Genomic DNA, 27,863 nt, shown 5'->3' with positions numbered 1-27,863 from the left:
ATGTCACAGATTTTTCTGGTTTTGTACCTTGCTCTGTTTTTGTGATTTGGTGCATTGTGGTTCTTGGGGTGGAATTCAGGTCAGCCTTGGTGGCAAGTGCCTGGTGAGCCACCTCATCAGCTCTAGAGCTTTCTTTAAATGTCTGTTTTCAAGCTCTCTTATGAGAAGAGTAGGTCCCCCTTTAAAGTCTTTGTCACCTTCGTCCTCCCCAGGATAACGTCAGTGGTTGTAACAAACGCTCTGGCTCTACAGAGTCACTGTGTCTCCCGATGACTGTTGCCTGCTGTCCACTGAGGCAGTACTAAAAGGAGCCCGACTCGGCCACTGCCATCAAGACTGTCAGTTTGGGAGAACAGCCCATCATACACACAGCTGAAAGAGCAGAAGGACCACTTCCAAAAGAAGTTTTAAAAAAGGAATGCCTTCACATTAGAAGTAGCCACTCAGGAAGGCACAGGGGGGGAAGCAGGAGCCAAGGTAAGCTAGACACAGTGAGTAGGATTTCGATAGTCTCCGTGGAAGGGATCACGAGGAGGGAAGACACAAGGTGTCCTGGCTGACTGAGGCGTGGAGCTGAGTTGTTCAGGAAGGTTTTCTGCCAGAACATAGTTTATAAACACCACACACTAGCCTACTGTGTCTACCCTACAGATATAGCTGAAGCTGTAGGACGGGTTGCCCGCAATATACTGTTATAAGAAGCCCTATTCCCCTCCCACCCAAGGATGTGCATCTGAATACGAGATTGTTTTTATCTTAGGAAATACTTGGGTGTGTTTTAGTGTTTTCCCTATGGATTTGTATGATTATATGCTCACACGTACACGTATGTACATGGGCGTGGATGACTGAATTTGCCTGGTTTTCTACCTTATTTTCTGAGATAAGATCTCAAGACTCCTTCTCATGACAGGAGACAGAGTCTCATTGTGTAACTCTAGCTGACTTGAAACTCACTGTGTAGATCACGCTGCCCTGGACCTCACTGACTCCCCACTGCCTCTGCCTCCTGAGTGCTGGGATTGAAGGAGAGCATTACCACACTTGGCAAAGCAGAGTCCCTTAACTGACCATGGAGCTTAAGCATACGGCTTGTCTGGCTAGCCACCTTGCTCCAGGGATTCCCTTCCTCCACTTGCCCTGTGCTGGGACTGCAGTGGACTGCCATGAACACCCCACTGCCATGTCAGTTCTGAAAGTTTGAACTTGAGTCCTCAGACTGTGTGGCAAACCTTTTACCTAGAGTCTCTTCCCAAGCCATGCTTTAATTTTTTTTTAATTTATTTATTTTTTTAATTTTTTTTTTTTTTTTGGTGTTTTTGAGACAGGGTTTCTCTGTGTTGTTTTGGTGCCTGTCCTGGATCTCACTCTGTAGATCAGGCTGGCATCGAACTCATAGAGATCCGACTGCCTCCGCCTCCCAAGTGCTGGGATCAAAGGCGTGCACCACCACTGCCCGGCCATGTTTTAATTTTTAATGAACATAAACTTTTTAACTTTAGTATGAGTTTTCATCAAAGATTGTTCACTGCCTGGGATGGTGATATTGACTCCTTACTGGATGTCAAAAAAAAAAACCATCAGTGGTATAAGAAGTAAAGGTGGAAAATGGCATTCCTGTGGTCTTACATGACGGAATTCAAACACTGATGAGAAAGAACTTGGGCTGCACTTAGGAAAATCCCCCTGGGAATGTAAAGAAAGAGATAGTGCTATGAGGAAGCCTCATTTAATTAGGGGGAACAGAAACATAAATCAATTGGGCTTGGTGACTGGTGCCTATAATCCAAGCACCTGGAAGGCTGATGCAGGAGGATGGCCAGCTCAAGGCCAGCCTTGGCTAGACCTTGTCTTAAAAATACAAAGACAGGATGTGATCACGATGTTAACGGAAAAGAGAGAGAATTGGGAAATACGGCAAACGCAGATGAAAGTTTTATGAGGATATGGGCCTGCCTAACCTTTGTCTGTCTCTAGCTCTAGCTGACCAGGCAGTTCATTCATTGTACTGGTAGAGCCAGGCTGACAGGTTCCAACTGAGCCAGCCCTTCCACTAACAGCTCTACATGACCTTGGGCAAGTTAACTGACCTTCTCTTCCCAACAAGATGAGACCAACAGTAGTGTCAAGGTCATAGGGCAGTTTCAAGTTTTCAATGTAGTGGAAAAAGTGCTTGGGAGAATGTCTGATCACACACACACACACACACACACACACACACATTACACAAACACTGCTTTTTTAATAGTGAAATATTGTACCCTTAACAAATCAGAAACAAAAATAATATGGGGAAATGGTAGTCTATGCACAGAGTATGAAATGAGGTTTCCCAGAGAAACGCCATAGGACTGGTAGTTAGAGAATGAAGGTAGAGAGGCTTAGACTCCCAATGCCCTGACAGCCTTTCCAGGTCCCCACAAAGTTCAGTCCCGCTGGCCACCTGCAGTAGTACCTCCAAGGAGTCAGGTTCTTCCTACTAGACTATCTGCCCACCGCTGTTTCTTCAGTTTGGGAAGGAATACTGCCTAGGTCCAACCAACAGCAGTTTGATGACTTAGAGGTGACTGTGAAACTCCTTTCAATGCAGTAAATGTTAAGCCCTCAAGAACACAGGCGCCTTGTATGGATGAGTAAGGAAGATTAAAGTTGTGAGAATAGGAGCCGTGGTGGGCAGAAACGCAGACTATTGAGTAACCCGAATACCCAGAGCAAGGTTTTGAGGAGACCTGGAACACACTAAATATGACGAGGCAAGGAGGGCGAAGACTAAGAATGACTGGATTTTCAGGAAATAACTCTAAGAAGTAATTTTCCGATCAAGGTGGTAGGTGAAGGCAGCGGTCAGAGCGTTAGGAAGGCGATTAATAAATATACACTAGTTTTTGGATTTTGTTTTGTTTTTTTACCGAGTATGTATGATAAGAAAGAGAAGTTGGGACGGGGAAGGTGATTTTAAGGACAAATCTCGATTTCAGGGTTTCTCTAGCAGGACAGCGAGGAAGCAGACGGAAAGGGCACACAAACAAGTTGCAGGCGCACGGTTTTTTATCTGATGTCTCCTAGAATACATCCTTGCGAAGGTCCTCAAAGTGTGGCATTGGCAATTGGCAATACCTGCATCTCGGAGACTCTGAGACAAAAAGGCACATTCTTGGGTCCTGCACCAGAACCAACTACACACTCTGCGAGGTGTGTGTGTGTGTGTGTGTGTGTGTGTGTGTAGGGGGGGGTCCCCGCAATCTGTCTGAACAAGTCCCCACCCCACCACTTGGCTAGGCCTGGCGGCAGGCAGGGGTCCGGCTTGCCCTCGGCGCCCTCTGCACCGCAGACGGTCCCCGACGACCCGGGCCAGGCAGCCAGGACGGGGACACGCCGCGGCCTAAGCAGAGCCCTCCCGCGGCCCCGGCCTCCCAGGCGCGCCGCCCAGCGGGCCCCCGTACCCCCGGGATGGAGCGGACGGGTCCAACTCGCGCCCGTCGAGGGGCGGCCTGCCGCTGCCACCCGCGCCGCGAGCGGAGGGGCCGGAGGGTGCGGCGGGGGAGGAGCGGTGGGCTAGCCTGGCCCACGGGTCGGGGCAGCCTGGGGCTCCCCCCCGGAGCCGCCACCCCGCGTCCCCGGCGCCGGGGCAGGGTGCGAACTGGCGCGGGGGTGGGGGGGGGGGGGGAGAGAACTCTCGCGATAGCAGGGCCGCCGGGGCGGGGGTGGCGCCTCTTCCTCTCCTCCTGCTCGCGTTAGTTCCGGTCGCAGAGGAGACAGCGCCGCAGTTGCCGCCAGCTCGGGGATTTCTGGCTCTTTTCTCTTCGCCTTAAATTCGGTGAGGCGAGCGCGGCGCAGGCCCGGGGGAGGGTGGGGGCGTCGGGGCGCCCGGCGGCGGCGGAGGGCGAAGGGTGGCGGCGCGGTTCGGCGGAGGGCTCCGGGGCCTGGATTCTCCCGTAAGCCGGGGGGCCGCCGCTCTGGCTGGCGGGGCGGGCGGGCGAGCGGGGCCGCGGGGCGCCGGGGTGGCGGCGCGCCCCCCGCCCACCCCCGTGTGCGCCCCGGCCGGCCTGGGTAACAAAGCCGCCGCGGCCTCTGTTGGGTGATGTACGCGTGTTGGGGGTGGGGTGGGGGGGTTCGGCGGGCGGGGCGCAGCCGCCGCCACCACCGCCGCGGTCGCCGCCTCCGCCGCTGCTTTTCGCGGGAGGGCGGGCGGATGTACGGGGCGGCGGGGGCCCCGGCGCGCAGCGCCTCGGCGCCTGTGGTCCGCTCGGCGCGGCGGCCACCACCACAGGCGACAGGGTCGGTGGAGGAAGGGCCCGCGGGCGCGGTGGGGCCCGCCGAGGACGGGGGGTGGCCCTGCCGAGGCGGGAGGCCCGGGGAAGGGTGTGGATGCGGAGACACGTGCCCGGCCGGGGAGGAGGAGGAGGAGGAGGCAGGCAGCTTGCTCCGGCTGGAGCGTGTGCGGCCGGCTCTCGAGTTTTTGCAGCTTTTGGAAGGGTGCAAGCTCCCAGGCGCCGCTTTGGAGTGAGGGACGGTGCTGTGGAGGAGGCATGGATTCCCTTGGGCCGAGAGCTCGGCTCGTGGCCGTGAGAGTCCGCCGAGTTCTGGTGACTTAGAAAAAGCGGGCGCAGCCAAGGGAAGCGTGGAAGAGGCTGAGCAAACAGGCTCGTGACAGGCGGCGATTTGCCACCACCACACAGGGTGACAGTGTAGTGTCTTATCAGGGTGTAGTTCCGGGACTTGGTTAAAGGGGTTCTTGTAGGAGGGAAACGTACCTGCACCGGCTGGCCCTGTTGCCGGTGAACTGAAAGTGTGTCCTCGGTTTGATTAGCTGTGATTTTTTTGACTTAAGGTTTGATACTGTGTTATAGAAGTTAATGTTACTGGCGAAGATGCATCTTTAAGGCCCTATTATTTCTCTTCTCTAGGGTGTCTTTTATGAATAATCAAAAGCAGCAAAAACCAACGCTATCAGGCCAGCGTTTTAAAACCAGAAAAAGAGGTAAGTATTTGTTCATCTCCCTTAAGCTTTCAGACATTGTGCTTCTATCTTGGTTTCTCTCACAGTCAGCTGCATGTTACTAACCCCTCCAGAGAAAATAACAGAAACTTGGGTTTCTAGCTGACTGCTGTTTCAGATAGCACGCTTAAGTGTTTCTACTGTTTTCTCAGGTCTTCACTTTTTAGTATCAGTAGTCCTTTAGTGTGAAAACATCAGTGGCTAAGATAAAAGGCTGTGGTTTTAGGTTGGTAGTTTTTGTCTTTATAGACTGGGCTTCTCTGTTTAACAGCATTGGCTGTCCTGGAACTCACTTTGTAGATCTTCCTGACTGCCTCCTGAGTCCTGGGATTAAAGGCGTGCACTAGAGTTTGTTTGAAGGACGAAGGCTAAAAGAAAGGGAGACACTCCTAAAATCACTAATTTCACCAAGATTTTGTGGAGATCTGTGAAAGAGGGTCTCATTGATAGAGTATATAACATGCTCTAGGTTTTAGAAAAGATGTGTGGGAGAAAAATCAGATTTTAACTTATGAAATTGTAGACTACGGTTCACATTGTAATTTTTTTTAAAGATTTATTTATTATGTATACAGTGGTATTATTATGTATACAGTGTTCTGTCTGCATGAATACCTGCAGGCCAGAAGACGGCACCATATCTCAGTACGGATGGTTGTGAGCCACCATGTGGTTGCTGGGAATTGAACCTCTGGAAGAGCAGCCAGTGCTCTTAACCACTGAGCCATCTCTCCAGCCCGTAATTTTTTTTTAAGGGTTTCAGATTATAGCTCAGGCTGGCCTCCAGCGACCTCCCAAGTGCTGGGATTAAAGGCATGAGCTCCTACTGGCAATCCAATCTGGGGATTGAAGATAGGATTCTCTTTAATCCCACACTGGGAGATAGAGGCAGGCAGATCTCTGAGTTTAAGACTAGTCTGGTCTACAGATTGAGTTCCAGAACAGCCAGGGCTACACAGAGAAACCCTATCTCAAAAAACCAAAACAAAAAAATGTTTAAGTGGTATTCTTTGAACACACACATTAGCCAGGCATGGTGGCACACATCTTTAATTCTAGCAGTGGAAAGGCCAGAAAATGGAGTTTAGTGAGTTGTAGACCACCTAGGGCTATGTAGTGAAATTGGTCTTAGGTTGTTTCTGGTTTTCTACCTTTCATAGGCAGTTTGACATGCGATGTTTTTTATGTGTGTCTTCTCCATACTCTGTCCCCTTGTGGTAAAACCAAAGTATCCCTTGTTCTAGTCTTTATAGGTATAGATTTAGCCAATAAATGTTCTTTAAACTAAAGCAATTTGTCCATAGTGAAAAATATGTATTCTTGGAGTTTGTAGATTCCTGGCATCATTTTGATATAATTGATAGTAACAAATAACTTCTATTGTTAGCATCTGGGAGTTGCCACTTCCTTAAATCCAGATAAAGATCATTCATGCCTGGTGTCATGTGGCATATGCCTATAATGGAGTGCCCATAAGACTGAGGCAGAAGAGTTACCATCAGTTAACTGGACCAGCCTAGGATACAGAAGACCCTGTCTTTAAGCCCCCTTTCCTCCTCCCCACCCCCCACCCCCCAAAAAAGTAATGGGGGAAAAAAAAGATCTCTTATGGCCTCCTGGTTCAGGGTATAATCATCTGTGTTTGCCTGGACCTAAGGGAGTTTTAAAGGCAGGAATTTCAGGAAAATCCTGGAAAAAATTTCTCTCTCTAGTAGTGTGTAAAAAAATTAGGTATTGTCTAGCCTCAGCTGACAATTGTGAAAATTCAAATGTCATCATCTAACATAAATTGGCAAAGCAAGACATCAAAGGGCTGGAGGTGCACATCAGTGGCAGGACACTTGCCTACCGCGTGGGAGGCCCTGGAGAGTGTGAGGGTTGGAGAGTTCAGTAAAGGCTGTGCTTTCTACTTTGTATTATTTAATACTCACAGAAATGTAGATACTGGCTGATCTGGGCCTGGAAGAGATGTTTCAGCGAGTCAGAGCACTTGCTGTTCTTGCAGAGCATCTGTTTGATTCCCAGCACCCACATCAGGCAGCTCACATCTTCTTGCACCTCCAGTTCCAGGGGACACACTTCTGGCCTCCTCAGGCTCTGGGCACTCACACGCACAGGGTGTAGTGGAAATCAGGAATTCATTCCGGTGGGTTTTGTTTGTTTGGGGCCATGGTCTCTACATAGCCCTGGCTGTCCCGGAATTCACTGTAGACCAGGCTGGCCTCAAGCTTACATATCTTCTGCCTTTGCGGTGCTGGGATTAAAGGTGTGTGTCACCATGCCCAGCCCAACAATCAAGTGTTTTGACTTCAAGGTGCATACTCAGAACTATTAGCCAATATAGTCCTGCGGTTTTGTAATTTTTCTGATTCCAGTTCCTCTCTGAAAAGATGGGAACAAAAAAGATCAACCTCATAAGGTTATTACTGGGTTTAAAGCCAGATGAGTAGTTACATTGAAAAGAAAAGCCAGTGTTGTGCACACATAAAAGAAAGGGAGGAAAGATCCACCAAAAACTTTAAAAGTGGTGTGGCCACACATACAGCCACAGAGCAGAGAGACGGTGTCTCAGAAAAACAAAAACAGCCAGGCAGTGGTGGCCCACGCCTTTAATCCTAGTACTCTGAAGGTAGAGACAGGCAGATCTCTGAGTTCAAGGCCAGCCTGGTCTACATAATGCGTTCCATGACAGCCAGGGCTAGTAGAGACCCCGTCTTGGGAAAAATCAAAACAGGACTGGAGATATAGTTTGGTAGAGTACCTGTCTAGCATGTATAAAGCCCTAGAACCTGTTGCAGAGCTTAAGATACGGATGCTGAAGGATCATAAATTGAAAGTCACGGTGAGTTTTCAACCACCCTGAAGCAAGTGAGACTTGCTCAAAACTAATAAAAAGGGACTGAAGAGATGACTGAGTAAAATGGTTGCCCCACAAGCATGAAGACCTGCATTTGATCCCTGGTACCCACATGAAAGCCAGGCATAGTAGCTCATCTCTGTGATTCAGCATGGGTGAGACAGAGGCAGGAGGATCCCTGAAACCTGCTGGCCAGCCAGGCTAGAAAAAATCAGTGAGCTCTAGGTCCAGTGAGAGACTATCTTGATAAGATGGATACAAGTTAGGAAGATACTCTGTATCAACCTTATCAGCCTGGGGCTAGATTGTAGCTCGGTAGTGCTGGCATAGCTTAGGAGACTGGATTCTATACCCAGTTCTGTAGCACTTGGAAATGCAAGGTTAGGCAGATAACCTATAACCCTGTCTAGGGGAAGGGGGAACTTGAGTGCAAATTTTCAGAGGAGTAAAGTATACAGGGTATAGAAAGGTTAACGTTAAGGGGTTTGTTTTTATTTGCTTTTGAGACAGGATCTCACTAGGTAGAACAGGCTGGCCTGGAACTCGGATCCACCTGCCTCTGCCTTTCCAGTGCTGGGATAAAAGGCCTGTGTCACCATGGCTGGCATAGGTTAGTGTTCATCAGAGCAGTCTGGCGACAGTGGGAAGAAGCAGGAAGCCCTATGCATCCAGCTTGCAGAAGTGCAGCAGGCACATGGTGTTGACCAGATAGGTCATCCTGCCTGGGGGGGTGGGGGGTGCGCGGCACGACACACATCTTTCTCCTGTCAAGCTTACTTGTTCCAAGTCTTGGGTACTTGCCTTTTTCCAGCTGTTGAATTAAATGAAACTCAGTAATTGGGTTAACTTGGCTTCATAAGGTGCTGGTTGTTCCATCTGTGATAACTTTTTGTCCCCCCCCCCCCCCCAGATGAAAAAGAGAGGTTTGACCCTACTCAGTTTCAAGACTGTATTATTCAAGGCTTAACTGAAACTGGTACTGATTTGGAAGCAGTAGCTAAGTTTCTTGATGCTTCTGGAGCAAAACTTGACTACCGCCGCTATGCAGAGACACTCTTTGACATCCTGGTGGCTGGCGGAATGCTGGGTAAGCGTTTGGGTTTGGTGGGTGTCATTTAGGAAAGTGAAATAATACATAGATAATGGAAAAGCCAGAATGTGAGCTTCTGACAAAGCCAATGAGAGGGATGTGTTTTGGTTATATTGTGTTACGTTTTGTTTCTACCCCCTGTAGGCTAGGGTTTGGGGATTTTGAGATGGGGCTGTTACTTTATTTTATGTGCATTGGTGTTTTACCTGCATGTGTTTCCATGTGAGGGTGTCAGATACCCTGGAACAGAGTTACAGACAATTGTGAGCTGCATTGTGGGTGCTGGGGATTGAGCCCAGTGTGATTAACCACTGAGCAATCTCCAGTCCCCTACCTCGTATTTTTTAAGTATTTACTAAAAGGGTTTTCTGTGTGTGTCTAGAGGAGGAGTTTTTTGAGATGGTTCCCCTATGTATCCATGGCTGGCATGGAGGTCACTGTAGATCAGGCTAGCCTCGAGTTGACCTGATTTTTCCTCTTTTTTTTTTTTCCCCTTTGTTTTGGGGGCATGATCTCATTTATGTAGCCCTGAATGGCCTTGAACTTGATATGTTGCTGAGGATTCTTGTGTCTTCTAAGAACTAGGATTAGAGGCTTGGCCACCACAACAGGCAAGCAACTTTCAAGGATAGTAAAGAGAATAGTATAATGAACATCTGATCTGTTACCCAATTTTAATGCCTTTTAACACAGTCTTACTTGGTCTGGACCCTGCCGATTTCACACACCACCGATCTTTTTTAAGATAAGATTTCCCTTGGATGTATGTAGTCTAGGCTAGCCTTGAATGGGGAATTTCGCTTGTCTTAGCTTGCGTTCTTCATCTGTTAGAATATGAAAAGGGGGATTTTGAGCCAGTTATGGTGACATATCTGTAATCCAGGTATTCGGGAGGATCATGAGTTCCAGGCCAGCCTGGGCTAAGTGGCAAGATCCTTTCGTAAAGGTACAGTGCAATCTCCTTGGAAGTTTAAAGAGTTACTTTCTGTGTAGAAAGTTAAATATAATCAAAACCAGATCTGAACACTTCCACTTGAGTTGATTTCCTGAGCTTATTTTACTAAACATTTTTACTTTTATTTTGTATGTGCAGGAATCTATGTGGGCGTGTGTAGTAAATATTAGGTTCCTGTAGGCTTGGCAGCAAGCACCTTGACTCACTGAGTCTCTTTGGGGGGTACTTGCTTGCTTGATTGCTGTGCTCATTTTAGCCAGGTGGTGGTGGCGCATGCCTTTAATCCCAGCACTCAGGAGGCAGAAGCAGATGGATCTCTTGAGTTTAAGGCCAGCCTGAGCTACAGAGTGAGTTCCAGGAAGGCGCCAAAGAGCTACACAGGGAAACCTTGTCTCAAAAAACAAGGGGGGAAAAAAAAGAAATTATTCGTTATTCGTACACACTGAGCCATCTGACCATTTGGATTTTAATTCATCTTAAGAGTGTTACTATTTTATTTTACATTGGAAATCCTTATTAGTATGTAAGGCTGAAATGATCATCCATTTATGATGGCCACTGCAAATTGACTATTAACTGTTTCTTAGCCCCAGGTGGTACACTGGCAGATGACATGATGCGCACAGATGTCTGTGTGTTTGCAGCACAAGAAGACCTAGAGACCATGCAAGCATTTGCTCAGGTAAATGAAACTGTCCATCATAGCTACCATTCATCTGGGGAGTGTCCAAGGGATGTTCTGCTTTTTCACAGGCTGCAGGTAGAAAGTTCAGTTTGGTTTTAAGTTTTAAGGTCTTGATGAAATAAATATGGCATATTAGAAACTTCAGAAGAATAAAATAGAAAGTAAATTTGCTATGGTTGGGGGTTTGTATTTGTTTTTTTGAGACAAAGTCTTAGTATGTAGCCTTTGTTGGCCTCAAACTCAGAGAGATTGCCTTCTTCAGAAAGCCCAGCCTTTACTCTTTTCTCTGTTTGGGGGGAGGGGGTTATTATGGATGTGTGCCCCTGAGTGCAGGTGTCCTCAGAGCCCAGAGGCATCAGATCTTCTGACTGCATAGTAACAGTGAGCTTGTCCATTCTAAGTGCTGGAACCCAAAAAGTGTGAGAGCAGTGGACACTCTTGACCACCGAGTTAACTCTCTAGCCTTCTTAAGAAAGGCAGTAAACAGCTGGACAGTGGTGGCGTACGCCTTTAATCCCAGTACTCTGGAGGCAAAGGCAGGCAGGTCTCTGAGTTTGAAGCCAGTTTAGTCTACAGAGCGAGTTCCAGGACAGCCAGGGCTTTTACACAGAGAAACCCTGTCTCAAAAAAAAAAAAAAGAAGAAGAAAAGAAAGGCAGGAAGCCAGCTTGGATAGCTCATTCCTATAATTCCAGTACTTGAGAGATTGAGGCAGGAGGATGGGGAGAGACCAAAATCGTCCTCAGGTAAGTGTGTTCACTGCCAGACTATACTACATGAATGCCTGTTTGAGTCCCACATCCCACCTCCACACAAGGAAGATACTAAGCTGGATGTTGTAATTCGTGCCTATAATCCCACACTCAGAAGTTTGAGACTAGAAAATCTCAGATTTGGGCAGACTTGGGCTACTTATAGGGAGACTATGAACAAAAAAAGCTAAGATGTACAGAAGTCAGTTTTTTATTGTAATTGCCATATTGAGCCTTTCTGTAGACACTCTTTTCATTTTGAAGAGGAAAAAATGGGTTTATCCAGGCTGGACTGGAACTCACTTTGTAGCCCAACCTAGGTTTGAACTTAAGTAACCCTCATGCCTCAGCGTTCCCAGTGCCAAAAGCTGTGTTACCATATTCAACTTTATAGTTAAATATTTACAACTTATAAACAAAGAATTTAAAGTATCTAACCTGGAATTTGGTGTCTGTGTCTGGGAAAAGAGCTTTATTTTGTGATCTTACTGTTAGTTGAGCAATAATTACTTAGTCTTTATTTAACATAAATGGTAAAGTTATTGAGAAGTGGCCATATTTTTAGTATGTGGTGAGATTATCCAGTGGTTCTATAATGACTTTGATCTTCTTCTAGGTTTTTAACAAGTTAATAAGGCGCTACAAATATCTGGAGAAAGGTTTTGAAGATGAAGTTAAAAAGGTATGAGGAAGAATTGGGTAGAACATGTACTTAGCACCAGAATAGAAAGGGAAATGTTAATCCAATTCAGCCAAATAGTGGATGTCGTTTAGATGTTTAAGTAGGCTGTTACTGAAATGTAGTTTGCAGAGTATATCAGTTAGTTTGCTGAAATATTTGAAACCTAGTTATTTCAAATAGTGTTTGTTATGTTGAAAAAATGACAGTTAAAAATCTAGGGATTGTTTAGAAAGTATAGGGTAAAGGGCCAGAGCAGAAGATGCTGAGGAGATTACTTGTATTTTAATCCTAATGTCAAATATTTCATAAATGGATGCAGCAGCAAAAAGTCTATTCTAACTCTTCAGTATTAATTTAAAAAACAACAACAACAAAAACCTGTAGCATGTTTTATTTTCACATTTACTATGTAATGAAACCAAGACTCAAACATTTAGTAATTTGTCCAAGACCTTTGGGTTAATGAGTTCTATAAATAAAGGTGAATGGTTGGGCCTCAGAGCTGAGTGTATACTTTGTTTTACTGCCTTTAGCATAATGCAAGTGCTCTTTTGAACCCTAACTTTTTACTTTTGCAGTTATTGCTCTTCCTAAAGGGGTTTTCAGAGTCGGAGAGGAACAAGCTCGCCATGTTGACCGGGGTTCTTCTGGCTAATGGAACACTTAACGCGTCCATTCTTAACAGCCTTTACAATGAGAACTTGGTTAAAGAAGGTAATTGGCTTTTGAACTGTCGTAAAAGCATGCCTTGCTGTTTGTGTATGCACCCGGGGTGCCTGGACATTATGCCTGCTGGGAGGTGGGGAGGGAGTTGGGGTGTTCCTTAGGTATCACCGAAGTATCTCACTGGCCCGGAACTCACTAGTAGATTGGGCTGGCTGGCCAGTGGGCCTGAGGGAGTCATTCATCTGTTTCCATGTCCCTAGTCCTGGGTTACAGGGGACACTGTCATGCTCTGCTTCCTTCACCAGCTTAAGTATCTCCCCAGGCACTTAGGACCCTTTTAAGATTTATTTTTTTCTGTGTGTGAGTTTATGTACACTACATGCACGTAGGAATCCTGGATGGCTAGAAGAGAAAGTTGGGTTTCCAGGAACTAAAATTACAGGTAGCTGTAAACTATGAGGATGCTGGGATCCGAACTCAGCTCCTCTAGAAGAGCAAGTGCTCTTAATCATTGAACCAACCAACCATTTGTCCAGCCCCTTTAAAAGATAAAAAAATTTGGGGGCATTCCAGTTTTGGACACTTGATTCATACCTTTAGCATCCAAGTTTAGGGTATGTCTTTAGAGTACAGCACATATCCAGGCTGAAGGGCATACGATTGTATGTATGAAAATGAGAAGTCTCTTGAGGAACCCAGGAGTTAAGGCAAATGCTCTCCCAACTGAGCCTTAACCCTTACAATCATTTTCTTAAATGCCTACCTTTTTTTTCTCCATACCTGCAAGTTGCTGGAAATGTGAGGTCCCTTTTCTTCTCAGAATAGCACTGGTTGGCATCTAAGTTATTGACTTTGACTGGATCAGTAACTTAAAATTATCAAATGACAGAATATGGGGCTTGTAGTGAAATCGTCACATTGGCACAGGGAAGTGAGGAGTGGCCTGGACTTGGAGAAACTGAGGCAGGTACTTGTGTTAGATCAGCTTCTTTCTTTCCCAGGGGTTTCAGCAGCATTTGCTGTAAAGCTCTTTAAATCATGGATAAATGAGAAAGACATCAATGCAGTTGCTGCAAGTCTCCGGAAAGTCAGCATGGACAACAGACTGATGGTTTGTACCTTTCCTCCCATCCCCTCCAACCTGCTCAGTGGTGTGAATAAAAACGAATTGTTTTTAGTCTGAAAACTTTTCATTTGGTGTAAGACACCTAACCGATTGTTCTTTCAGGAGCTGTTCCCTGCCAATAAGCAAAGCGTCGAGCACTTCACGAAGTATTTCACTGAGGCAGGCTTGAAGGAGCTTTCGGAGTACGTCCGCAACCAGCAGACCATCGGGGCTCGGAAGGAGCTCCAGAAAGAGCTTCAGGAGCAGATGTCCCGTGGGGATCCATTCAAGGACGTAAGCTGCTCTGTGCAAACCATTCTGTTCTGAATGTGTATGTCTGTTTCACCTGCCTCCATGGCTGTGTGCCTCAGTGTGAGTGCCTGCTGCTCAAGTGGGTCAGGAGAGGAGGCTTTGTTCTCCTCGGAACTGGAGTTACGGGTCCAGGAGAGCATCCGTGCTCTCACCTGCCAGCTCTCCGCCCAGCCCTTTCTAAGCCATCTGTTTATGGCTACATTTTCACATTTTAGTTTTACTCATGGCCCAGAAATAGTAACTTTGGAGATTTTGTGGTGTGTAGACCAGGGGCAGACATTTTTCCTTTGGAGCCAGTTTGGTTGTGGTAGTGATGGTTGTTCCATTTATTTAGAGGGTGGGCATTTGTACACTGACCTCCCACCATGTGGGTCTGGGGAATCAGTCTTGGGTTGTCAGGCTTGGTTGCAGGCACCCCATCTGTTTGCTGAGCCATCTCACCAGCCGCACCCACCGGTCTGTTTATAAAATAGGTTCAGTCTCAAGGTCCTGTCCCGTGGCAGTGGCTTTCTGTTTGTATGCAGTACAGGTGGAATTTGGGGCCAGTTTCATAGAAATGCTGTTTGTTTGTTTGTTTGTTTGTTTGTTTGTTTGTTTGTTTGTTTCAGGCATGGGCTCACAGTATAGCTCTGTCTGGCCTGGGACTTCTTTGTAGACCACATTGGCCTCAAACTCAGAGAGCTGGGGGTTAAAGGCGCCACCACGCCTGGCTGGAAAGGCTTTTAATTTTTTATTTTATTTATTTTTACTTTATGTGCATTGGTATTTTGCCATGGGTGTCGGGTCCCCTGGAACTGGAGTTACAGACAGTTGTGAGCTGCCATATAGGTGCTGGGAATGGAACCTAGGTCCTCTGGAAGAGTAGTCAGTGATCTTAACCTCTGAGCCATCTCTCCAGCCCCTGAAAAGGCTTTTTTATATTTTTGTAAAAATGTCTAAATTTGATTTATGAAGTTTGTTTATATTAAAAATGGCCTCTCTACTAAATTTGGATTTTTTGCAGATAATTTTGTATGTCAAGGAAGAGATGAAAAAAAATAACATCCCCGAACCAGTGGTCATTGGGATAGTCTGGTCAAGTGTGATGAGCACCGTGGAGTGGAACAAAAAGGAGGAGCTTGTAGCAGAACAAGCCATCAAGCACTTGAAGGTAGGGGTTGTCCCTTGGGAAAGCGAACTGTCACACTTTAGTGGGGGTGTGGACTGTCAGTGGGTGTTTGTCTAAGGCAGTGGTTCTCAACATGTGGGTCATGACCTTTGGGGAGTGGGTGGAATGACCCTTTCACAGGGGTTGCCTAAGACAATCAGGAAACACATTTATATTACAATTCAGAACAGTAGCAAAATTAGATTTATCAAGTAGTAACAAATAAGTTTATGGTTGGGGATCACACACCATGAGGAACTGTATTGAAGGGTCTCGGCATTAGGAAGGTTGAGAACCACTGCTCTAAAGGATTTACCACATTTGTGGTGCCGGGGACCATCTACCAGGAAGTAGACATTAGTGTTGATAATGCTTTTAAGGCTGACTTGGCTTAATTTGGTTCATAGATTAAAAATAATAAAATGCTTAAAAATAATTGAAGCCTGTGATTTGGTACTGCTGAAGGAATTGGAAAATGGGAAGGTTTTTTTCTTACCCCACTGAAATATACTTACCTGAATAGAGCTTGGTATATTTTTCTGCTTTCCTGTTTTTTATTCCTGATTTCCAGTGAACTGATTAGAATTCACTGAGGTACAGGTGAGCTCTGTATTGTGGGACTTTTGTAGTGATGACCATTGTAATGAGTAAGCCATGTTTTCTTTGAAAAGCAATACAGCCCTCTGCTCGCTGCCTTCACCACTCAGGGTCAGTCTGAGCTGACCCTGTTACTGAAGATTCAGGAGTACTGCTATGACAACATTCACTTCATGAAAGCCTTCCAGAAAATTGTGGTGCTTTTTTATAAAGGTAACTCTTCAGTCTGTGGAAGTTGTATTAATTCCTTAAGTACTGGAAATAAGGAGTGTCTGGACATGAGCTCCCCGTAGTCACAAAGTGAAATCATCTCTGCTTAAATGGAGGGTTGTCATTCTGTTTGTGGTTGAGACAGGCTGTCACTGTTGTGTTGACTGGCCTGGAACTTAGAGAAAGATCCACCTGCCTCTGCCTCTTCCTCCCAAGTGTAGTATTGGGATCCCCACACCCAGCAGAATTGAGTGTTTTACTTGGTACGTTGCTATTATCTGTGAGGCTAGTTTACAAGTTAAATAAATCTACAAGTGAGAATCTCTTTCCCCGCCACACCCTTATCCCCACAGAAAAACACCTCAAGTGCCAAGTAGGCATTTGTACCTTCTATGGTTTCTAATATAAATGACGTTATTTGTAGCTGAAGTCCTGAGTGAAGAGCCCATTCTGAAGTGGTATAAAGATGCACACGTTGCAAAAGGGAAAAGTGTCTTCCTTGAGCAGATGAAGAAGTTTGTAGAATGGCTCAAAAATGCTGAAGAGGGTAAGTATCCTCTGTGTAGATTGGAAATTGGGTTGCAGCATTGGTTTGTGTTGTCTTTTTAGATAAGACTTCATGGTGTAGCCCTGAATGGCTTTGAACTTAGCTGTTCCCTTGCCTCCACCTCCCACCACCTCCCAGGCGCTAGGATTATAGGTACATATAGTTCACCTACCGCAAGTTGGTTTGAGGTGTGACACTGATAAACCTTCACACAAGTTTCTTTGGTCCTGTTGCCACACTGTCTGGGGAGATTTTTCTGTTCCTTATTTTACCATGGTTATCTCTTTTTCAGCCAAGAGGAGAAACTAAACTTTAATCTTGTAATCATTTTTAAAGTTTTATTGTATTTTTATTTAGTGTATGTGTATGAGTGTGATCGCCACATGTGGGAAGAACTTTCCCTTAACAAGGATCAAACTGGGGTTAGATCTTACCATGGGCTTACTGTGGTCTTCCTGGCCCCGTTATGGGATCTTACACTAAACAGTAGGGAAATTGTTGAAATTTTTGAGATTTGTAAATGTGTACTTGTTCTCAATTGATATTAGTTAAATTCTTACATGATTATAAAGTTTCAAATAATGGCTTCCTGAAATGATGTTTGACTAGTTTTCAAACTCTTTTCTAGAATCTGAGTCTGAAGCTGAAGAAGGTGACTGAATTTTGAAACAACATCCTCAGTAAAGCAAACAGGAGTTGTAGATAAAATGTCATGTCTCATGTGTCCTGGTTCTTACATCTCCCTACCTCCCTATATCAAGCATGATATAAGGGCTTTCATGGCAGTTTTTATTTTCACTTTTTATGGTTCCTGGAAACGGTGGGTTGGTTTCAGAAGCCATGTGTCAGGAGCTGCAGGGGCTGTAGAACTGAATCTGGTGTGGCATTGTCTGTCAGTTACCTTCTACCTCCTGTATTTTCTACTGTAATAATGTGATGTAAGGCCTTCGCAGTGAGCACTTCACTTTATCCAACCTGGGTTTTCTATATAACAGTTTTCAAGATAGGATTTGGTTAAAAATAATTTGTTACAAAAAATTCTGTTTGCAAATTAAACTGTAAAAGTATCCAAAGTCTCAAAAGGCAATGATTTGTGTGATAATTTAGTATGTCCAGAGCCCTGTCCCATCAGCGAAAATCCTGTAGACAATTGAATCCATAACATGAATCCTGAGTGTTTGGACCATTGGTTATATGTTAGCATTTTATTGTATTTTTAACCCCAGATGTTGTTTGTTCTCTGGTTTCATCCTTAGTAAATCCATGGAGAGCAAACTAGAGTTTGAGAGCTCATACATGGCAGAGGTAGGAAGAGAGCTGAGTTTTTCCCTGGAAACTAGTATGTCCATCTGTATCTTTGGATAATGTAGATTCTCTGCATAAACATTCTACTCAGGACACAGCTAGACTGTGAGGAAGGGGTTCCCAAAGGATTGGGAGTCGAGGAAACAGCTTGTCACTAACCCCTGAGATGGTTGGGAGTGTTCGGGGTGAGCATGTTCTCCCAGGATCTATCAGGACTCCATTTCCTGTTAGGAAGGTGAAGGCAGTCATAGCCGCCTCCTACTGGCCTGGCTTCATTTTTCTATGTTCCAACACCTAGTAACATACCCTAGTTGCCATTTTTTTTAATTGCCATGAGCCAAATACTTCTTTAAATGATTAATCCATTGATTTTAATGGCTGCCTTTTTTGTTGCTTTTCTTTTTGCTATCCATTTGTAGTTGGTAGGGGGAAATGTAGCCACCTTTTTGGGAAAGGCTAAAAGTGAGTTTTTTAATTGGTAAAAGAAAATAGAATAATGCCACCAGAGACTGAGTGGAAATTACCCATTTTTGAAGGTGCCATTCTTAGAAGCCAATAATTTGGTATTTAAAGCTTGTCTTGAGAGAATAACATGTAATATAATTTGAAATAAAGGTATAGTAACCTCGAGAGCATTATAGCAAAAACATGGATGGGTGGGGTGAATTTGTAAAATGAATGACTTTGATAAAGTTTTATGCACAGGCAAATGTATTCATTAGATTCTGTGTAGTGATCTGCTTTTTCTTTGTAATTTGTAGTCCTAAAAAAAATTTTTTTTTAAATAAAGTCCATCCTTACATTTAGGTTTTATAGATCAGTCTTTTTTTTACCCCCTAACAAATCCCATTGATCCCCAATGATGTGCTGTGTGTTGTGCTTTCAGATGTTTACTGTATAAGCATTAATTCGTCCTTTCAACTTGTAGACTAAAGCACCTCACAGATTCCAATGTAGCTGAAACTACATTGCCATTTCTACAACCAGATCCTTGCATGCTACCGCCGTTCAAAACGCACCCTGTTTATTATATACTGTGTATAGTGAAAGAGTGTGGAGTCTTCCAGAACTACATTATGATCTTTGATCATAGATTTTTTTCCCTTCATACACAGTAGTGTTTACTTATTATATAGTACATGGGTAAGGCACCTGTAAATACAATGTAAAGAAAGGGAGCAATTTATAAAATCTCATTTTGAATTTAAATGCCAACCTATGGCCATGGCCTCCAATATGTAATTCCTAGTAGAGATGTTAAAACTGTGCTTTTATCATTATAGACAACTGTTGATTGACTTCCCTAATTTGGTGTCAGTTTCTAAGGCTTTCAGTCTCTTGGGTACTATACTGTGTATTTAGAACTGATAAGTGTCACCTTACTAGGATTATTGTCCTAGAAATACTGTTCTTATAAAATCTCCGGATACCAAAATGCCACGTTTTCCTTGGCATAATGATGGTGGTAAGGGAAATGCATGTGACCAGGAGGTTAACTTACAGCAGTGTTGAAGCTTTTCCATTATCAGAACTCCCCAGAACCCTTTTCCCAATAGTGCCCCCAATAAATTTTAATATAGATACACTATATACCGTGTCTGTGCTTTATATGTAAAAGAGTATTTTTATATCCTCTAAGATTAACCATTGAGAAAATGTAATATAACCTAAAGTAGAGGTTTTAATGGTATGTTTCTAATGTTTATTATTATTCGGTGTAAAAGTTTTTGTTCTTATTATCAGGGTTACTGGAAAAGCTCCACCCCCCCTTCCCTCCCCTTCCCTTTCTCCTTTCTCGGGCCTTGACCAGTCTTGTAATGACAAACTATCACTGAGCCATCTTGAGATGGTCTCATTAAGATACTCACGGTAGCCTTGAGACTCCTGTGCCCAGGCAGGCTGTGCACTTCAGTCCTCCTGCCTCAGTCCTCTGTGTAGCCTAGGCCTGTAATGGGCAATTCACGATCTATGAATCATCTCCCAACTGTGATTTGTACCTTAGCACCAGGCAAAGCATTTCCACTTGGCCTTGGGGCTTAGTAGGGCTTTGCAGATTCTGGAAGCCAGATGAAGTGGCTCACTCCTGTAATCCTAGCAGTGGAGAAAAAGGCAAGTAGACGTGCTGCTGCAAGTTTGAGGCTAGCCTTGACTGGCCTGAACTGCCTCTTCTCAATTTGACTTAGAGTTATTGTTTAATCTGAGTTTCTTCTAATGTGTTTTTTAAAAACCATTAGAAATCCTGTAGAAAAATAGTCCATTTCAAAGTTGTGGAGAACACCAGGGGGAAAAAATGGTTTTGAAATTCTGCTGGTTGTCTTATTCTATTGCCGTGACAAAACACCATGACCAAGGCAATTTATAAAAGCATTTGATTTGGGGGCTCACAGTCCCAGAGAGTGAGTCTGTGACCATCATGGCTGGAGCATGGCAGCAGGTAGATAGATGGGCATGGCATGGAGCGGTAGCTGGGAGCTTACATGCTGAGAAGACACCCAGGAGGCAGACACTGGAAATGCCATGGGCTTTTGCAACCTCAAAGCCTACCTACCTCCAGATGCACACCGCCTAATCTTGGCAAACAGCTCTACAAACTGGGCAGCAGGTGGTCCTGTGGAGCCATTCCCATCCAGACAGTCACACTTGTCAACATCTCTGCTCAAGGAGTCTGACCCAGAACCTAGAAACTTGGTTGATGTGAGTGTAACAAACCAATGTTTGAGTGTACCTTACTGAATTACTTTGTGTCCTAACACTTTCCTCAGGTACTATGTTAAAATAAGCAGTCGTGAAAAGTCTTAAATTGCTTTGTTAGGATGTGTGTGTTCAGTATTAGTCTTTTATTATCAGTCTTAAATACTTCGATACAACCATAATACTGAGGCCTTAAGATTTAAATACTAGGAATACTGTGAGTGTGGAATCATGCTTTCAACCCAGCACTCAGGAGAAAGCGGCAGGTAGATGTGAATCCAGGCCAGCCAGGGCTACAGCTTGAATAAAATGGGTGGAGATGGGGTAATGAAAGGTGTTCAGTAGGCATGGTTTAAACAGTCTGGAAATAGCTGATGCTTTTGACTAGAGACAACTTAGTTTAGAATTGTCTTTTTCTTGAGGAAAATGTAAATTGATAGTGGATTAATAACTCTTGACCAACTTGGGTGGAATAGGTTGGGCTGTAGCTCAGCAGGGGAGCCTTGTCTGATAGGTGAGGCCTTAGGTGTAATTCTTACTCTAGCCAAAAGGCTTCCAGACTCAATTAAATGGCAGGGATACTTTACAAATGTGCTGGGTCAGGACAGCTTAGTAACCCCTATTTGTGGAAGCCTGTGTTACCAGCTGCTGGGCCAGTCATCCCAGCTCCCAGAGGCCGAGGCAGCCTGGGCCAGTGCTGTGTTTCTAGGAGAGGTGGAAGGAAAAAGTTCCAGAATTCCTTGGTGGATTATCCCAAGAAAGTGAAAGATTCGGAGACTATAATGAAATTTGAATTTTTAAGGTTGTGTGGTGGATTCTAGTTGCTGCAGTTAGCAAGTATTACCATGTCGTTACCCATTTAAAAGTAAGTTGGTTGGAGAGCTCACCAAGTGGTAGAACACTTGTTAGCATACCCACACTAGTGTGACTTGTAGGGGTTTCCCACAGTTCCATCTACTGACATAGTAAAGGTGACAATGAAATTGTGGCTGCATCTGGAATAACCACAAAATCCCATAGATTCAAGGGCTGTGTTGGGATTCCTGGCCACTCCTCCAGCTACATGACCACACATGTGCAGTTCCGTAGCCAAGTAAGGGGCTCTCCCACAGGCCTGGTCACGCTCTCCTCTGTCCCTCCCTCCTCCTAATAAAACTCTGATAGTGGGTTCCGTTGTACCGCGTGGCCTTGCTCGCTATAACAGTGCTGCTCAATGAATAACAGCACCACCACACTAAAACCAACATTGGTGCAGTGACGAAGCAGGTTCTCCCAGCACTCTGCGTCTGGGACCCTGTACCGAGGTCTCTCCCATCTACGACTGCCCACTTTTTTTTACACGCTGGCTGCCCAGATTGTTGAGTTTTCTCTTTCCAATCCCTCGCCATTTTCCAGGACTGTAGCATGAGATGTCTTTCTCACTGTCGGACCCCGGGTGGGGGTTCCTCTGGGTATGTACACCCCCGGCCCTTGTCCCTCTCTTGAAGGGTGGGGTAACTTGTGCTGATTCACAGATCCTTCCCTTGCCTCAGGGATGCCTGAGACTGGGAGTCTTGAGACCCATTTGTTATTTCAGTTTATTTTTTTCTCTCGGCTACAGTCATGGGACAAAGGCTTCCTCCTCTTGGTCCCGCTCCTCTGAAAAATGCTTTAAATATCCCTAGATACCAGTAAACATGGTTGCGTAATGGCTGCTTGGACGCCGATATTTCATGGGAATTATCTAACTTCTGCCAGCAAACGGGGAAATGAACAGGGTTATCTTATTCTCAAGCTTTTTACCTAAGCTCTGATCTCTCCCTTTTTGATTCTTTCTCTGCTGCCACGTGCATTCCTGAACCCAAGGAATCTCTGACTCCAAAGAATCTATGCTTATCTGACCTCCAAGGCCGCTTCTGCCTGACTCTGGCTCCCACTTTCACTCCTGAGAAGCACAGACAGGTCTGGAAGCAGGCTAGGACAAAATGCAAATGAGTTTACAATCAGGACTCACATTGGGATTATAATCTGGATGGCTCTCTAGTCAGAGATCAGTTTACAACCTGCCTCCTGGCGGGTCTTCCTAAAGCTGTCCTCAAACCAGCAAACTATCCATAAATAAATAAATAAATAAATAAATAAATAAATAAATAAATAAATAAATAAATAAATAAATAAATAAACCTGTCTCGTGTTTCCCAGAGCTTCCCAACATCAGGGCTAAATTTAAGCATCTGGAGAGAGGGCCCCTAACTCCACAGGCAGAAGTCTCAGCTGTGACATTTAAGGTACCATGAGAGAGATGAGAAAGCCTGTGAACAGAATTGCCAATGGCACACGCTACCTGAGCAGCTGCATAAGGGCTTCCAAGTCCCTCTGCTAAAAAAGGCCACACAGGCTAGTGTGTGCCCTGCTCCTAGGGCCATCAATTGAGCCTTGTTCAAAGTGCCACCTAGAGAGATGCTGGTCAGCTGACTCCCCTCATGCACCTGGTGGCATGGGGACATCAAAGACCTCCAGCAGACCGAGGCTTGGCCATGAACTCACAGGGAACCCAGGATGCAGCATGGGGTGAACTGTTCTTTCCTTTTGGACACTGAGCCACTTACTCAGTCCTGAAGATGTTTTGGGGTCCCACCTCTCCTCATTTCCCTATGACAGCCTTACCCACCTCACCAGACCTCACCACTTAATTGTACTTTCAGGGGTACCTGATGGGAAGAGATTTTCCACCTAATGTAGGAGCTTTTGTTTCGTTTGCTCCCTCCATGTGCCTCACTCCAGACCAGTCCGCAGTGCTTCTCATGCACAGTGACACAGACAGGGCCCTGCTCTCTCAAGTTCCAGAGGACCTCAGGATCCACTGCCTTATCACCAATTCCAGAAGAATGAGATTTCACCCCACAAGCTTTTCTCTTCCTGGTTCCCTCTTCTAATTAACTACTCAGCCAATTGTCACAGTGTAGCTAGAGTTTTCCTGCCTGGCCCATGGTCAGGACAAATCTTTGTCACCCACCAGTCCCACAGCCACTCAGACCCGACCAAGTAAACACAGAGACTTAAATTGGTTACAAACTGTATGGCCGTGGCAGGCTTCTTGCTAGCTGTTCTTACAGCTTAAATTAATCCATTTCTATAAATCTATATCTTGCCACATGGCTCGTGGCTTACCGGCATCTTCACATGCTGTTTGTCATCATGGCGGCTGGCAGTGTCTCTCTGACTCAGCCTTCCACTTCCCAGCTTTATTCTCCTCCTTGTCCCGCCTATACTTCCTGCCTGGCCACTGGCCAATCAGTGATTTATTTATTGACCAATCAGCAATACATTTGACATACAGACCATCCCACAGCATCACAGGATCACCATAGAGCTGGAGCCCAAGTACCATCAAGTATACCCAGGCAGTGAGGAACAGTAACAGTCTAAAGCTCAAGAATTTAAATTTCCTATGGCTGCTGCTTAATATGTTTAAAAATTCTTCCAAGCTCCAGAATCAACTTGAATCCATCTGGACAGGTCGTATCTACTTCAGATAAGTACAACCCAAACTTTCCTGGTCCCAGGACCCCCTCCCTCACCCTGGAACCCCCCCAAAGGAAAAAGTATATACTTCTTTTTCTAAACTTTTCTGTCTCACAAGCACTCTTTCAGACTCAAGCAGCCAGAGTCCCAAGCCAAGGAAGATGGGCAGCTCCAAGGCAGCAGATGACAGCTCACCATCCCAAGATGCCTGGCCACCTCAGAAGCCCCCTTTCCAACCCCGCAAGAGTTAACTGACTCCCACTGAGTCAGCTGGAAGCAGTTTTGGGAGACAGCTCCCCCATTCCTGTTCACCCACCTTTTTTTATAATAAGAGTGTGGAAGGTTGGGATTCCTGGCCACTCCTCCAGTTACAAGACCACACATTTGCAGTTCAGTAGCCAAGCATGGGGCCTTACATCCTATGTAATCCTACGTAATGTACAGGGGACTCCATAAGAAGCGGGACACAGACCCCTCCCCTCTTCTCCTCCCCGCCCTCTCTCTGCACATGTCTTCCACAGGCCTGGTCACGCTCGCTTCTGTCCCTCTTCTAATAAAACTCTGCTTTGAAAATGAGTTTTGTCGTGCCTCGTGACTTTTCCTTGCAGAGTAAAAGCGCCACATTAAAACCAACAGGCTCGATCTCTTCTAAGACTTTCCCCACTTGATGGCAATTCCAAAGCTGGATCTCTGGCTTTTTGTTTTTACATCGTGTGTTTGAGCATGTCATGCCTGCATTCATGCACACACTTGTGAAGGTCAGTTCTTTCCTACCATATTGGTTCTGGGGGTTGAACTTTACTAAGCCACCTTGCTGTTTAATTTTGAGACAGTTCAGTCCCTGCTGGCCTGCAACTGCCTGTGTAGACAAGGTTGGCCTCGATCATAAGAGATCCACATGCCCTTGCCTCTCAAGTGCTGGAATTAACAACATACACTATACCTGGCCACCAATGTAATTTTTTACTTTTTACCATTCTGAGCCTTCATGTTGGTGCTGGGAACCCAGGTCCTCTGGAAGAGCAGGTAGTGCTCTTAACCATTGAGCCATCTCTCCAGCCTCTTGAGTATAATTTTTTTAAAAACCAATTTAAGACTCTTTAAGGTTTTAGTGTAGTTCATCATTGAGTGTTTAGCATAGGTAAGACCCCAGGTTACTCACCTTACCCTGCAAAAACATCCACAACCAAAATTTTACTGGACACTAGGAACTCTATCATAAAATGTCAGTCAGAATACAGGAACCCTTTCCCATATGGATTGTAAGCCACTGTTCAAACTTTTTATATATGTAACAATACATATTGTGATCTTGATTTATCCATATAAACTATAGAAGTGATGTTCCTAATGTGCCTAGGAAACTAGGATTTTGGTGGTATGTGGTTCGTGTGCATGCACACTCAGGCAGAGGTCAAAACAGGCTGTGGGGTGTCTTGCTCTATCGGGTTCTGCCTTACTGCCTTGAAGCAGGATCTCCACAAACTTCTCAAGAGGTAGGTTTCTTCAGGGCTCTCAGAAAATTTGCACCACCCAGGACCCTGCCTGGGTACCTAACACATGCACTGAGCATTTGAACTCAGATCCTTGGCCTCCTGCTTGCACAAGTGCTCTTGCCTACTGAACTGTTTCCCCAACCTCAAGGCAAGGAGGTTGGTTTTTTCGAGACAGGGTTTCTCTGTGTAGCTTTGGAGCCTGTCCTGGAACTCATTCTGTAGATCAGGCTGGCTCTGCCTCTCGAGTGCTGGGATGAAAAGCATGTGTACGCCACCACCAGGCTAGGAAGTTTTTAAAGAATACTCAGGTTTACCTTTAGGGGTTTGACTGATGTTGGAATCCTCTTGGTAGCAGGAGAGAATTTGTAATTCTGCAATCCTTAAAACCCCTCAAGGCATTTTCAAGTTACACATTTTAAGTATTTTGTTCGTGTGTACCTACGTACAAGTTAACCTTCCAAAGTTGGTTCTTCTCCTTCCACTGTTCCTGGAGATCAAACTAACTCAGGTTGTCCAACCTATTGGCAAATCTTTATGCACTGAGCCTGGCTCAATTTTCAAGTTAAAAAAACAAAACACACACTCAAACCAAAAAAATAAATGACCACAGAGAACAGAGGCTGTGCCCCACATGCATGAAGCCCAGATATCACATCCCATCTCCAAGTCTAAGTGGAGAGCCACAAAAATAGACAAAAAACCCACCTTATTATAGGAACCTTAATTAAGAAACATGGCCACCAAAGAGTCTAGATTTTTTTTTTTCTTTTTCTTCGAGACAGGGTTTCTGTGTAGCTTTGGAGCCTGTCCTGAATCTCACTTTGTAGACTAGGCTAGACTGAACTCACAAAGATCCACCTGGCTCTGCCTCCCAAGTGCTGGATTAAAGGCGTGCACCACCACTGCCCAGCTTCTAGATGTTTCTTAGCCTAAAGGAACACAGATCTTAGTAACAAGCAGAGTACACCACCTACAGATTAGCCAGAACAAAGCAGCACTAAGCTCTGAACACGAATAAAAGAATATGGGGCTAGAGAGATGGTTCAGAGGTTAAGAGCATTGCTTGTTCTTCCAGAGGTCCTGAGCTCATAATGACATCTGGTGTCCTCTTCTGTCACGCAGGCATACATGCAGACAGAACACAGTATACACAATAAATAAATCTTTTTTTTAAACGTTTATTGATTTATTATGCATAGTGTTCTGCCTGCATGTGTCCTTGCATGCCAGAAGAGGGCACCAGATCTAATTGCAAGTGGTTGTGAGCCACCATGTGGTTGCTAGGAATTGAAATCAGGACCTATGGAAGAGCAGTCAGTGCTCTTAACCACTGAGCCATCTCTCCAGCCCACAATAAATAAATCTTATAAAAAGAAAAATACAAAACCTTGGCTAATCTTTAGTTGGGCTTCATACATTAACCTAAAGATGACCCAATACCACTCACTTTTTAATCCCTTAAAAATGTAAACAAAGTTGGGGCTGGAGAGAAGATTCAATGGAGAGCATAGGCTACTCTTTTTTCTAAAGGACCCAGGTTTGATTTCCAGCACCCACAAAGCAAGTTAATCTGTAACACTTTTTCTGGCTTGTACACATGTACAGGCATACATGTAGGTGAAAACACCCATATATATATAAAGAATTTCCAGACTTTAAAAAAACTGCAGAGGGGCTGGAGAGATGGCTCAGAGGTTAAGAGCACTGGCTGTTCTTCCAGAGGACCTGAGTTCAATTCCCAGCAACCACATGGTGGCTCACAACCATCTGTAATGAGATCTGGTGCCCTCTTCTGGCCTGCAGGCATACATGCAGACAGACCACTGTATACATAATAAATAAATAAAATCTTAAAAAAAAAAACTGCAGAAAAGCTGGGCAGTGGTGGCGCACGCCTTTAATCCCAGCACTCGGGAGGCAGAGCCAGGCGGATCTCTGTGAGTTCGAGGCCAGCCTGGGCTACCAAGTGAGCTCCAGGAAAGGTGCAAAGCTACACAGAGAAACCCTGTCTCAAAAAAACAAAACCAAAAAAAACCAAAAAAACTGCAGGCCCAGCAGTGGAGCACACCTTTAAGCTCAGCACTCGGGAGGCAGATGGATCTGAGTTTGAGGCCAACCTGGTCTACAGAGGGATCCAGTACAGCTACGACCCTGGGGGGGTGGGGGGGGCAGGATCGGGGAGGGGGGAGATGAGATGGGGAGACAGGGGACGACACATATCGAAACAAAACGACTACTCACAATACATCAAACTGTACAGACTC

The 27,863-nt window shown here is 45.2% G+C and overlaps 2 protein-coding genes across 5 annotated transcripts in view; both read left to right on the top strand.

Annotated features, from left to right (window-relative positions):
- The window catches only part of LOC131923196 (aldehyde oxidase 2), a 114,957-nt gene extending 110,875 nt beyond the window's left edge, over positions 1-4,082 (top strand). Inside the window, exons 35-36 of the mRNA XM_059278134.1 lie at positions 3,280-3,550; positions 3,823-4,082. Coding sequence (XP_059134117.1) covers positions 3,280-3,550; positions 3,823-4,082 — 531 coding nt within the window. The remainder of the gene's footprint in view (positions 1-3,279; positions 3,551-3,822) is intronic.
- Positions 315-18,714, top strand: Bzw1 (basic leucine zipper and W2 domains 1). 4 transcript variants are annotated; one of them, XM_059278053.1, is made up of 12 exons: positions 315-477; positions 4,908-4,981; positions 8,767-8,943; positions 10,489-10,583; positions 11,954-12,019; positions 12,598-12,733; positions 13,687-13,796; positions 13,914-14,084; positions 15,106-15,252; positions 15,921-16,059; positions 16,481-16,603; positions 17,232-18,714. In XM_059278053.1, the coding sequence occupies exons 2-12, from the start codon at positions 4,918-4,920 to the stop codon at positions 17,261-17,263; spliced, it is 1,260 nt and encodes a 419-aa protein (XP_059134036.1). In that variant the 5' UTR covers positions 315-477; positions 4,908-4,917; the 3' UTR covers positions 17,264-18,714. The 4 variants fall into 4 exon arrangements, with proteins under 4 accessions (XP_059134036.1, XP_059134035.1, XP_059134033.1 ...); XM_059278052.1 differs by lacking the exon at positions 315-477 and adding an exon at positions 3,687-3,817; XM_059278050.1 differs by lacking the exon at positions 315-477 and adding an exon at positions 4,137-4,278.
- The last annotated feature ends 9,149 nt before the right edge of the window (positions 18,715-27,863 follow it).

Source organism: Peromyscus eremicus, chromosome 13 (assembly GCF_949786415.1).
Source record: "Peromyscus eremicus chromosome 13, PerEre_H2_v1, whole genome shotgun sequence".
Classification (NCBI taxonomy): domain Eukaryota; kingdom Metazoa; phylum Chordata; class Mammalia; order Rodentia; family Cricetidae; genus Peromyscus; species Peromyscus eremicus.
The sequence above is the reverse complement of the archived record's forward strand: the minus strand, read 5'-3'. Positions and strand labels throughout refer to the sequence as shown.

What these genes read in the sequence shown, in the direction of transcription:
- Bzw1 (XM_059278050.1), top strand. Translation starts at nt 4,193, where the DNA reads ATGTACGGGGCGGCGGGGGCCCCGGCGCGCAGCGCCTCGGCGCCTGTG. An exon ending in GCATGGACAACAGACTGATG is followed by an intron (nt 13,797 to 13,913) that starts GTTTGTACCTTT and finishes TTGTTCTTTCAG; the next exon opens with GAGCTGTTCCCTGCCAATAA. An exon ending in TGTGGTGCTTTTTTATAAAG is followed by an intron (nt 16,060 to 16,480) that starts GTAACTCTTCAG and finishes CGTTATTTGTAG; the next exon opens with CTGAAGTCCTGAGTGAAGAG.